Raw genomic sequence first — 13,765 nt, 5'->3', positions numbered from 1 at the left:
AGTTGTGCTGAATGCAAACCTACTTCTACTCTCTTGCCAAACAAATTTGATTAATGAGGTGCTCTAACATTTGGTCAGAAACTGAAGCACACAACTATTCTGCAGCTGGACTCAATAACAAAAGGAAAACAAACAATCTCAATCAACATTAAAAAAACCCACATAAATTAAATAAGGATGATCTAAAAATCTATCTTGCTTTATTTCTGTTACATTAAAGAGTTATTTCTCTACATACATATATGTAGTGTAGCTTTTTATCTAGCCAGCTCTTCATCAGGAAGGCAACAGATTGTTTCTAGCTATTTTGACTGCTTTTTTTTTATTATTTATTTTTTTCCTTTTGTTTTTGTCCTGTGGCTGTTTTGACAGATTGGGAAATCTAGATTAGGATGAATTAGAAGATTTGGCAAAAATGCTTCTTGATTCTTACTGTTAAAGAGGCTGACCATCCAGTGAGATGCATCCATACGCCCTCATGAATGTAACAGTTTTATAACCCACAGCCATGCGGTGGACAATCTTTTCCTTTTCCTTGGTGTATAGCCTACGCCATTTGGCAGGCTACGTGCTGGACAAATTTCACATGCCTTTCCGCAGTGCATAGCATGCGTGTCTGGATAACGCAGTCTCAGAAGATTGTCCAACCTCAGTTTAGTAAAGAGTGAGGTCTAATAACTCTGGCAGGATTCCTACTTGATGTGGTTACTTTTCTTACTGTCAGGCACTTGGAGCTGTGAATGGTGTGATGGAGGTGTCCAGAGTCTCAAAGGACAGAGTAATCAAGGAAGGTGAAGACCACGCGGGGGAACTGTTTGACATACGTGACAGTGTTACCTCTCAGGAGAGCTAAGAGCTGTCTTCACTGCTGACTCGCTCTGAAAAACGTACCAGCCCATTTTTTTTGCCTTTGCAAGTTTTTAATTTGTTCAGTGTTATCAACATGACTGATGATGTTGTGGGATGCCTAATCCCTTCACCACCAGAATAGTAAAATGTTCAGAGCCACAGCTAGTATTTTCTATTTTATTGCTCTTGTTTTAGGCCCAGAAACCTGTCCACATTTCTATGTGCACCTTCTTTACATATAAGGGAATCAAGCTGGTTTATGTAATTCCATGACCAAAAAAAAAAACCCCAAAACTAAAAAAATTAAAATGTCTAAGACACAAAGTCCCTTGTAAATCGTCAGCACAGCAGTTGATCTGTGATACCGGAAACAGAGATCACTGTTTGCTTTCACTGTAAAAATATATTGTTATCCTATTCTTATAGATGGCAACAAATTGTCTTCTTTCTATCAAATGTACAGAGCTGTCCTCTGTAATATTTTTTAAATTCTATTAACAGTCACTGCATATTATCCTATCATCTTTTTACCTGGTTTATTTTATTAGCCTAAATATATTAATTTTAGTACACATTAGTACTTACTTTGCACAGAAACATTTCTGAATATCTAACTAGAGACAAAGTTAAGGAAAAATGATGGTGTGTGAGTTTACAGTCAGCTGCTTTGAGAAGAAACAGAAAAATAATGTGAAAAGACAGGCAATTATCTTATGAAAACAATGAAGATGGATCAGTCATAAAAACAGTTTTGAACAGGCTAGCTCAAAATATGAAATCACAGGACTACTTGTGAGGGGCTTTACTTGCCTGGAAAAAAATACAATTTAAATGTTATTTTAAGATTTACATGTAATTCCCCTACCCCCAAAGTAACAATATATAAATGTCTAGTGGTTTATCATTTCAATGTCATAATGAGAAAAATACCTGAAAATATGGCACTGCATGGATGTGGGGTTGCATGGTCTATAACCACAGAGATTCAGAATGAAACTGGAAGCAGTATAATGCAAGCGAGGAAGGAGGAGGACAGATTGTAAAAGCCACTGTAACTACAACCAGCAAAAAAAAAGTTCTGCAAAAGGTCACTGAAAAACACCTCTGTAATCATACAAATCCTTGGGAGACTGCTAAAATCTGGTATTGGAAACACACAAAGATAAACGGTCAAACAAAACTCAGGACTACATCCTCAGCTGCCCTAGATGGGGTGTAACTCAGAGAAGGGTAGCCCTGAGCCACTCTTCCTTTCTCTGGTCACAGGGCTGCAACGGGACTATTTCAGCCCTGCGGTCTGAGTGCTGAGCTCCGCCACACCAGCTGCACCTGCTCTGTAAGGACCGCCGCTCTGAGCAATGGCTGGCCAGGAGGGCTGTATCTTTCCGCCCTGGCTAAACACATCTCTGCAGCGTAGGAAGAAGCATCACGGAGAGGATTTGTGGCAAGCAGCAAGATCCTTTGCTCCTGTGATAGAGCACCCTGGGTGTTGAAGGGAGTAGTGTAATAGATTGCAGGATGGGTCATTTCTTTGTCAAGGTAAGAGCCTCGATTTGAGGAAGTATCTGTGAAAATCTTCCACTGAGACTCTTCCACTACCTAGAAAGAAGGAACTTTGTTATCAGGAAACCCCAAACCTAACCTCTGCAGAACCCCAAGTATTTATGAAGAATCAGTACCACTTACGCAGCTTCAGCATCCTCCATTAGCTCTGGTCCTGATGAATGACTTTGTAGTCACAGACTGTCCTCCCAGAATTACACGGAGTTGGAATGGAGAAAGTGCTCTTCTCTATACAGCCCTTTCACTATACTAACGTCTCTTCAAAATCCTCTGTTTCCTAGCCTGTGCGCAGAATCCAAAATGCATGGGCAGCTGTGTGGAAAAGGCTTACTGAACATGCTTTCTGCGGAAGGGGAAGATGACAACTGTGAGGAGCACCCATTTCATGCTCAAATGTTGTGATAATAGGCAATCGGGGCAAGAGAAAGGAAAGAGCAAAACACACAGCTCTGGATGAAACCCCCTGCTCATACTACTGGTTAAAAAATAAGGGGGAACACAGGCATAAGAAAGCAATACAGAAGAAAAAATCAACAAATAAAAAACATTATACCAGATAATAAGTTAGATGATCTCCGAGGAGAGACAGCACTAGGAGCCAGGCTAGTGTCATTTTTGGGACCATAAAGGACTTCACCATACCTTGCCTAGAAGGGCATGGTTTCTCTTCATAAGAACAAAGAGGCTGAGAACAATGGCCACAACTTGTCTGGCATATATTTTTCCTTACGGAGTTAAGCAGGGATCATTTTGCCCATTTTAATTTCATTCTTGCCAATAACTTGTATAACAAATCCAGAGAAGAATAATAGGTATATTCTTCTTAAAATACTGCTGTATTTTATCTATGGAGAAACCTTGGGAAAATGCCTGTGTAGCTTGGCCAAATGGTTAACGGGAAAACACAACTATGTGAAAGTATCTGAATGATGTAAGCTAGAAAAAAGGGAGAGGAACAAATGGACATATTGTCTGAGATGGCTATATTATAACATAACATAAGAAAAGTTGAACAAAAGAAAAGATAAACCCTAATATCAGGGGAAGCAAATGCAAAAAAAAAAAAAAATTTGTAAAAGCCACATTTCTCATGTTGTTTAGACTCCACCACACCAATTGCTTTACAAAGCCTTTAGATGGAGAAGCCAAAGCTGGGCAAGGAGACACATTACTTCATCTTGTTGGTCTTTTACATTTTTCTCTTTATCTATCACCCAGCCTTTCAGCAACCATCAGTCAGCCACAGATGGGAAAGCAAAAGCCTGTGTCATCAGTAAGCCATCTATTACCTGTGCCACAAAGGCCTCTTGTACCTTTTGTGTTAGGTGTGACATTCCCATTCTTCCACTACGCATGTACTGATCATTCTTTCTTTCATATCTTCATCTTGGCTTTTTCTAATTTTCCTCCTGTGATTTTCTTTCTTTTAAATAGAAGCTGAATTAAAAGGATCTATTGTTCAGCCTAAGAACTGTAACTTTTGGTTTCAGAATAAGTATATACACCAAAATGCAAGGCATTGCCCACTTAGTACAGTCTGAAAACATGCATATTTTAAATTATTTTTTAATATAAAAATAAAAAAATCTTTCATGAGCAGTAGTATAACTTTCAGGAGTCAAAACTACCTTTATCTCAAATATCATGAGATTCTCCCTGGACTATTTCATACCTTCTCATGGGGCTATCTAGACCTGGATTGTCTCTCCATTCTTGCTCTCTTCACAGTGCTGACATCGTCTCCATCCATCACCTTTTGACAACTTAACATACATGGTTTCAATTTCATAGTTTCAAATTACTTTCACTTAGAAGGAGTGTGGAAGGAATCCCATCATTGGTGAAGAGAAATGTCTTTCCTATTCTTTTTTCTGGATGGTGCCTGAGCAATTGTCACAACCACTCAAATAACTGACTCATCTTCCAGACCACAGAACGCAACCTCAGAACAAAAAGGTCCTCACTCCTGTTTACGTCTTTCTTTTGCCTCTACTGTTATCACACATCATTGTCCTACCTTCCAATAGTGTTTCCATTCAGCAGAAATAAAAGTGTCCATAACGATATATCATTCTTTGGAAGTCCTGTGCTTCCTTCATGCAGCCAATTTATAAGAAAACTGAGTTTGCTGTCAAAAAGATCTGTCTTCAGATTTCATACGTGGCCTATTTTTTAGATCTTACAGCAGCTCTGCATTTTTTTTTCTCTGTCATATAATGTAAGTTGCAATAAATCACTCCCATTGCGATTGCTGGTGTTAGCACGTTGAAGGGAGCAATGCATGTACCACAGCGTTAACCACAGTGAGTACTGTGGTTGATAATGGCAGTGCTTGCAAAGATGAATCACCAGCTGAGAAAGCAGTTCAAGAAAAAGAACCCCCCCCCCAAAAAAAAACCAAACCAAACCAAAACAAAACCAAAAGAAACTCGCTCCACCAGAAAGAACATCCAGGGAAGAGATGGGAGTGTAACTGGGAATGTACGTTTTGTAACATACCCTAATTTGAATATGTTGCTCACTGTATGGACTTGCCCTTACAAATCATGATCTGAAAATACTTTATTGAATAATGGGATACACTGAAAATTTATGGTTTTGTTCATTTTTCTCACTGCTTCAAATGATGGTTGTATACCTTCCTGTAAAAGAGCTTTTCAAACATCAGAAGGTCTTATGAATCTTTGTAGAGTTCCGTATTTCACATTTTCTTAACCCTTGCCCCACTACACTAAATGATTGCCTGGGGAAGGATTATTTTTATTTGTGCTTTCCTACCAGCTACTATTCCAGGCCCCCAAACTCTCTGGGGACCTTCACGTGAACACTTTCTTAAAAATCATGTCCATCACCCCTCACTGACAGCAAAGGCAAGAAACACACCACCGTAACTCACAGGACAGAACAAATCAGAACAGTGCTACAGGACAGGAACGATTCCCTTGAACTGCTTCCCACCCTACGTGAAGGTAAAGAGGGCGAGTCAGTCTTTTCTTGTAGTGAGGGAGACGCTGAAATACTCCAGCTACACCATCAAGTATTGCATGGGGAGACAGAGGGAGACTTTGCCAATGGACTGGCTGGCTCGCTACATTTTAAGAGCTTTAGGAATTGTTAAAAAGCTCTTCCCCTCAGAATGACTCCAGATGAACAGCACGCTGCTGGCAGCAGCACGCGACACTCCTATTTTGGTATTCTAGTTGAATACAAGATGGGCCTGGAAAAGAGAGGACAAGCACAATGGCTTTTGAGGAAGAAGACACCTTCTTTCCAACTTCTTAAGGGTCAAGGCTCAAACAACTGGAGGGCCAGTCCATAACCATTCTCTCAATCAGCCAGTCAGCTGGAAAATATTACTGCTCTTCACAAGCAAAGGGCTCAGTTACTACAGCAGTCCTTTTGCTACTTCCTTCATTTTCACATCTTCTATGAAGAATAAGTTATGAACTATATTAACCACAGACAAGTTTTTTTTCCTAAGCCCCAGCATGACAATCCAAACAATACCTGTCAATCACCTTTTGTCTCAATAGCAGAGAGCTACTCCAACCCTTGCCTTCATTCAGGAAATTGTAGATAGGAAGAGATAGAAATCAAAATAAACACTATGACCTGATGTTTAAAGCTGTTAAGTTTTCTTAAGAACAGCCAATGTAAGAATACCTGGAGTACCTTAAATTTCAAGAGGATGTTAGGGTATTCTGAGAGGGGAAAATACGTTCACATTTTAGAACACTGTGCATGTCTGAAAGTTAAAACAAATCAGAACTACCTACAAATGAACAGTACAGTTTTCCCCTTCGTGGACTCTACTGCTGTTTCCCTAAACATTAAGAGTCAAAGTGTGTTCACTATCAGCCGGGCACCTATCCTGTCACTGTACATTCACATTAAAAAACCCTCTTTCCAGTGCGCGTTACTCATAAATGTGCTCAATCAGACTGATTCTCTGCCCCTGTATGTTCTACGGTGAATTAGGAAAGGGTCTGTTAAAGGATGATACAGGCCATTCTTTTGTGATGGTCTGCAGTTTTCTCTCCCAATACATTTTCTTTTTATTTAGCACTTCCATTTTTATCCTGTGTTCCTCTTCGGCCATCTCACACTCTCTTTCTATTTGCTGTATTTTTGCCACATGAACTTCATTCATTTGGATTAACTGCAGTTGCAAAATTGACATTTGCTGATGATGTTCTTCCTCATGCATCTTTTTCAGAGCACTTTCCTGAGATGATTTACTTCTGTAGTTCTTATCTGCTGCTATTCTGACATCAGAACATGAAGGCTCCGGTTGGGAGGTACCTTCACATACTGGGAAATGTACCAGCTCTTTCTCTTCGTCACAGAGTTCTCTATTTGAGACAACAAATGACTCTGCAAAACATAAGAGGAAACAGTATTATAGCATTCCCTTCTTCTCCCTCAAGAAACATGAACTTGTGATAATATAGTTACTGGTGTATACATCTAAACCTTGTGCTTCTGTACCATAGTACAGGAGCCACTACATAATACACTTCTGTTACAGAATACTAAGGGCATAATGGTCTGAGCTGAACCACTTTGGGCTCTGTTGATAGACCTCCATGGCTATAATGGGAGCTCAGAATGCTGAAGTGCATGTAGACATTTATAAGCAGACACCTAAATTTAGGTGGCTGAGCCTGGAGCTGAACCTTCACGCAGCTGTTCAAGCCAAATCCGTATATGACTTGCAGTACTTTTATGAAAGATTTGAATGTTGGGTGAAAAGCTGCATCAACATTAATACCAAGAGACTGAGGAAATACTAGGAAGAATACTACTTATTCCTTCCTTATCGCTACTGTACATGCTGTAAGTGCAGCGGTGTATATTTTTAGGAAAAAATTACATTATTCTAACTTTGAAAGGTTCTACCAATTCTACTGAAATAAGAGAAACTACTCATGGAATAAAATAGTAACCACTGCAAATAAGGGTCTCAGAATACATTCCTTTACAAATCCTGATTACTACTTACAGTAAATACAATTATGAAAGAGACATTGTAAGAGTATTGTCTAACAATGTAGTTACTGTTGTCTTTTGAGCAAGGACAGTCTTCTGTGTGTAATTCTGACATAATAAAGTTTGCAAGAAACTGCTGTGGCCACCCTCCCTTCTGGTTTTGGATTATTCCTTCTGTGCATGCTTGCCAAATGAAGAAGAATGTAGTGCTGCACTTTTTCAAGAAGGCCATTCTCCAGTGTGGACTGCAGTGTGAAATATGGCTCTACATACTCTTTTTAGTCCTTGAAAACAAAGGCAGAAAGACCTACAGGGAACTCTTGCAGCAGACAATTGTGTATCAATTTGCTGGTGGTGGCTTTTTTTTTTTTTTTTAATGCTCAGACAACCTTTTCCTAACAAAATGATACTTTATAAGGATCAAAATATCCTTGGGACTGTTCTCTGGAATGCCAGCATGATAGCTGTTGTGATGCTTGCCACAAAGTAGCAGATATGTCAAAAACTGATGAAAAAAAAATTGAGTAAAACCTCAGTTTAACTCCTGGGGGCCTAGGGAAATACACGGAGTCTTGTAATATCATAGCTGTGAAATTACTTTTCTATAACCAGCAGTCACAGCTAAGTGGAGAGCTTTAGACTGCTGAAAGAGAATCACTGGCAAAATCACATACAAAACAATACTACTTGCATCATCACAGTAACATTTATACCTTGACTAGAAGCATCAGGCTGATATTCAGAATCTTCTTCTGGTGGGCTCTGCAAAAAGTACATTTGCTCAGGCATTATGCTGGCTATTTATAAGTGGACTAATACTTCTTTTTACCTTCTCCCGCCTTTCATGTGCCATTATCTTTTTTGTCCGTGCCTTGATATTTTCCCAGCATTTCTTTAACTGTTTGAAGTCTCGCAGTGATACACTGGGCTGTGAATTATATTCATGAGCTAGTGCTTGCCAGGTGCGTTGTTTCAGAGCAATAGTTCTTGCATCACTTTTTTTACATTCAAGCACGTATTTGTATTTTTCAACTAATGCAAGCAGCACACTCTTCTCCACTTCTGAGAAGTATTTAGCAGGCTTTATTATTTCGTTTTGCATTTTCTACTGTTTCTCCAAGAAGCCAAAAATCCTATGAAAACAATGTTGAAAGCAAAAAAACAAACACAAATTAGAACTGGTTACGGTATCAGGAAATTGTGTTTCAGCAAATAAGTCCTAGGCATAGCTTCTGATTCTAACACACTTCATTTTCTAGAATACTTTGTGAGTAGTTCGAGAGTACATAATGAAACATTCAGGTAAGATATAGTATAATTATATGCCGTTTTCTAGTGCCACTTTAGTGGCTACACAGTTACAGAAGTATACCATAATGAGGAAAATCTTGTCTTTGTTACAATTTGTCTTGATACAAAAGACTCAGCATTCAATTTACTTAGTAACTTGTTTTTAATAACCTGTTTTCCTATTCATTACACTTTGTTACAACCAGAGAGTTTTCAAAGCCCTGAACTGTGGAACAAGTTCTGAAATCCAGCCCTTGATAGCTTCAGGTTTAAGTCTAAAGCCACCTTCAGCAGGTTTGGGTTGCCTTTGGTACACAAAAGACCCTCTTCTGCCCTTGCTGACTGCGTATAACTGATTTCTCCCTTCTCTCTACAATATTTGAAACTTGTATGAGAAATGCTAGTAAGAAGTTCTCTTTTTAAAGACTTCTGTCGGCTTCGTTCTCCCCCACGCTCAGCCCTCCTTGACTGACATCCAATAGGCAGCAGGATCCTGGCCAGTATTACAATACTGAGAAGAGGCAAGGGTTGCAAGAAGACATAAATTAATTACAGAAACTAAGCGCTCTGAAGGTACAGGTCCTTCACCCTTTACTGCTGACTCTGCGTGCGTGCACTCTTCCTCACGCTTGCACTGCTGGGCACCTCAGGAGCGAACGACCAGGCTAAAAAGAGCTTTGGCCTCACTCAATACGGCAACTGCTATATACTTACACCATGTTAACGACTGCCTCTCTTCTCAAGCCTAGGACTTACACAGTAAATAGGAAAAGGGTAGCTGGTACCAGGGAATTCTTAGCCATAAAAAAAATGAATAAAGCAGCGTTTCCTTGAATTATTAACATGACTGTGCTGCAAAATGTAGTTTTTTCTTTTATCTTTCCACACTTCTTTCCCCATTCCCTCCCACTACAACTGTGTAGCCCCAATTACTTTTACATTTCGGGCAGAAACTTCTGGATAATTAAGTAGAAAAAGGGGGAGCAATGCTGTCCTAGCTCACATTTTTTCTGGTTTTAATCATAAAACTCAGAGATGGAACATATATTAATAAGATAATTGGTTCATATTCCTAACAGTCTAGGACTCTCCCAAAATGAAATTTCTAGTATTTTGCCCATTGTTTCCACTACTTCCCTCATAACATTACTTGAAGATGCAATAGATATCACCATCAGATTTCCTCTTTTCAATATTTTTTCCTTAACTCCACTGCACTAGCACTCACATTTGTACCATCCTTGTAATTCCTTTCCTCTAAATGTCATAATATTTAGTTATTCTCACCTCTTCCAGTGAAGGTAACTACTTATATTTACAAAGAAAGCTAACAGACAAGCTAATACTAAAATGAGAACCCAACTCTGACATAAGAACAGGAGCTTTCTGAAGTAGCCCATAAAATATGACAAAACCCAGCAAAACAAAGAGGAGGAGTCAAAGAATAGAGGAGGCAGTAGAACAAAGCCTAGAATAGCAAAACTGAAACAAAGTGAAGTTTAAGTTAAGTATGTTAAGTCAGTAGCAGTAGCTAAGTTGTACCCCTACTGAAAAAGAGGCAACAAACACTCAGTTTGTACTTTCTGTCACTGCTCAACTGGGTAATCACCGGGCATGCACTGACTGGACAGCCGGCACCTACGCGGTTCTTGGCTAGTCACAGTTCTGCTGTCTCTTACCAAATGGTGGTATCATGAGGACATGGGAGAGCTGGAGCTTTTGCAGCAGGCAGGATTTAGGGGACAAAGGCAAAGATCCATAGGAAACCAGACTTTATTAGTTCTGCTGCTTGCAGAACAGCTTGTTTATTTTGCAAGAAAGAAAAAGGTGGAAGAAGGAAGAGAGCTGGGTGGTTGAGCGTAAGGAAGACAGTTCCCTGATCCACCATGTGTTGGTGACAGGAATTCTTAAACACCTATAATCCCACAGAACAAACTAAGTGTATGTAAACAAAACTGAAAGTATCACATACCAATCATTATAATGTCTAGGTCTAATAGACAGAAGAGAACATCTGCTTCAGAAGTTCCTTAAATAAAAAATAAATTAAAAAAATAAGCAAAAAGTCAGGAAATGGACATCCTTACAAAGAGATACTGAAAACTGGCAACTTCGCTCCATGAAACAATTCTCAAAACACGTAAAATAAAAGAGACCTGTAATGAAACTAACTCTATCTACTAATCTATTTTACTTATGTACTTATTGTACCATTCCAAACCATTGAGCCACTTTGGACAGCTGCTGAAATGAAATTCTTGGGACTAAATATTGATGCTTCAACCTGTCTTAGCCTCAGTTTCACCAAGGAACAGGATGAAAACCAGTCCCACCAGCAAGTCATAAGGTCCAATAGCTTATGACCCTGAAAAACCAGGATCAGAGACTCTGTGTGATCAAAAATGGCTGATTCTGCCTTCCACTGATGCATGTAAATCTTACTTCTAGCTTTGAAAAGATGTGAGAATCTCAGACCAAAAATCATGACATGTTTGTGTGTAGAAAATCCCTTTAATTACAAGAACTTTGGAGACTAAGTTAAAAAAGTTAAATGATGATACCGGGACTTCTGGATTCCAGGCGCTAAATATTTAGCTACACAGACTGGCAGAGATCAACTGATATCAGTAAATATTTAAAACATTTCCAAATACAACTTCATATATATTAGCAACCTATGTACTAGGACAAAAGCTCATCTTTCATGGGTAGAGCCACAGCAAACCCTTAAGCATTGCTTTCATACCACACTATCATTTATTACTATTATTTTTACTGTGGTAGCACCTGAGATCCCCAGTCATAAGCTCAAATACTGTACCTTTAAGAATGGAAATGTAGGTCCTACTCTGAGAAGAATACAATGTATTAGTCTTCCCTTCCCCCATACACATTCCTAACTATTTTTTCCTACACATGACACAAGTACAAGTGTGTCTTTCCATGGAAAAGCCAGGATTATGATCTAGGATGCATAAAAGAACTCAAGACCTGGTGAAAGCAGTTTAATGCACTTACTACACAGAAGAAAAGAGTTCTTGAAGATTCTTTTCAAGCTCTTACATGCTTAGCCTTCTTGCTTCAATATATTAAAGCCCATTTTCAATTAGGTGAACTGAAAGCACTCAGAGATGTCAGAGAACTTAGAATACTGAGAAGTTGCAGCAAAACACCACCGTATATTTATATTCACCTCTTTTTCTTGATGCATATCAATCACCTTCTGGCAGCCCACTGGCTCCTCTGCGGAATATGAGAAAGGACTCTCACAAGCCCAAACAATTTCCATTTTGAGGCTAAAAGATCCTTCCAGGACATATGCCCAGGATATAATTTATCATGTAGGAATCTGTGCTGAAACGGAAGTAGTTTACTGTGTATAGCTCATACAGTAAACAGGATTGATTTGGGAATGTGTAGGCACATGAGGACAGTTGCACAGTAAATTTTAAGAAACAAAGAATGGAAAGCTCTCCCACTCTTACAGGCGCCCAGGCTCTAAGACATGTGCAGTAAGGAAGTACTTTATCCTAAATATCTTCTCCTGGCATGGCTCAGTTCACAACTTGCCTTAAAACAAACCAGTGTCCTAAGTACTTGTCCTCTCACACAAACCTTTATCGCTTTAAAATAACAAAAATATCTCTCAACTCCTCATTTTTACTTTGAAATGTTGTGTGGCACTCTTCTTCTAAAGACTATAAGGGATGTGCTCTGATCTGCTGGAAGAATGTCTTGAAATAAAATTACACAAGTGAAGAAGTGCGCATATGTTCATAAATACAAATATATGTATTATTTTGCTTGCACACACCTAAACATACACCCAAACTCCAACCAGTTGCAAAGAAGCCCATTTAAAAAAAAACCAACACACTTCAGGTTGGCATGTGTGAGCATTTTCAGTCCCTGAAATATTTTTTTCAGGCATAAGAAAATGCAAAGAGAAAGTTATGGTGAAAGACTTAACCCAAATGTTAAGGTTACACTAGCCAAACCCAAAGAAAATAGTTCGCTAGCAAACTGTGGTCACTTATGGTGTGAAAATGGAATTCGTTTACCACTGCCAACAGGATTACAACCAGAAATAGTTAATGATTAAAAAAAGAAAATGTATTTATCCAACTTAAACTGCAGATGAAGCTTTAAGCATAGTCAGTAATTAACAGCATTGGAAATCAGTCATAATTCTGTCCTTTTCATCCAGTGTTTGAGGCATGGAAATGCAAGGACCGAAACTAGTCACAACAACAGGTTTATATTTCATTTGAATGACAGAACCAGCAGTAAACAGCATCCTTCTTCCTCAAATGTTAGGTTTTCCTCACAGAGCTTCCATCAGAGTGTTCCAGGCCTGATCCTGTCTACCTTGAGACTTGAAATCACTAGGTAATTAGGTGCATATTACAAATATGAATGAGATCTATATGGAAACTGTGTTACATATAATCGGATTTAAAAAAACCAAAACTCTTTAGGTGTTTCCCCCCCGTTTTAATACAAATTAATAGTTATCATGGATCATCCAGCAAATGAACAAAATAATCTATTAGTAAAAATTCACAGTACTTTGCCAAAATTTCTCCCGGCAAATTTTATATACATGCAAATATATTTTTTAAAAATATATATAATATTACATTATATATACACACAGAGAGATATATTTTAAGCGGGTCATCCCGCTACCTATGGAGGACACCCAAAGCAGTTTGTGCAAAGAAAGGTAATGGACGCAGGTTGTTATTTCGAACGATCGTCTGAAATGCATCAAAAATAGGCATAAACAGGAATCCTACCAGACTCTCCTGCACCCGAACTTCTCAAACATTAACTCGAGCTTGTTTTTATTTCCTCGCTAGCTCCTCTTCTGCTTGAACGAGAAAGGAGAGCAGGTCCCGGCTCGACAAAGACGACCGCTCCACCCAGGGTGGGCATGCAGGCTGCGGCTGAGGCGCGGGTTCAGGGACATCTACCGCGGCAGGAGGAACGGCAAACGGTCACGCTGTCACCCAGCGCCCGCGGAGACCGCGCTCTGCGGTGTCGGCGGGGACAACCCCACCCTGCAGCCCTC

General features: G+C 39.3%; 1 protein-coding gene across 1 annotated transcript; it reads right to left on the bottom strand.

Annotated features, from left to right (window-relative positions):
- Positions 1-4,764: 4,764 nt before the first annotated feature.
- MSANTD3 (Myb/SANT-like DNA-binding domain containing 3) lies at positions 4,765-13,677 on the bottom strand. The gene is made up of 4 exons (XM_009324927.1): positions 13,491-13,677; positions 8,231-8,534; positions 8,115-8,163; positions 4,765-6,786 (listed from the first exon to the last, which is right to left on the bottom strand). The coding sequence occupies exons 2-4, from the start codon at positions 8,501-8,503 to the stop codon at positions 6,377-6,379; spliced, it is 732 nt and encodes a 243-aa protein (XP_009323202.1). The 5' UTR covers positions 8,504-8,534; positions 13,491-13,677; the 3' UTR covers positions 4,765-6,376.
- Between the last annotated feature and the right edge of the window lie 88 nt (positions 13,678-13,765).

This window comes from Pygoscelis adeliae, unplaced genomic scaffold (assembly GCF_000699105.1).
Source record: "Pygoscelis adeliae isolate BGI_AS28 unplaced genomic scaffold, ASM69910v1 Scaffold135, whole genome shotgun sequence".
Lineage (NCBI taxonomy): Eukaryota > Metazoa > Chordata > Aves > Sphenisciformes > Spheniscidae > Pygoscelis > Pygoscelis adeliae.
Note: the sequence above shows the minus strand (reverse complement) of the source record. Positions and strands in the feature narration are given on the sequence as shown.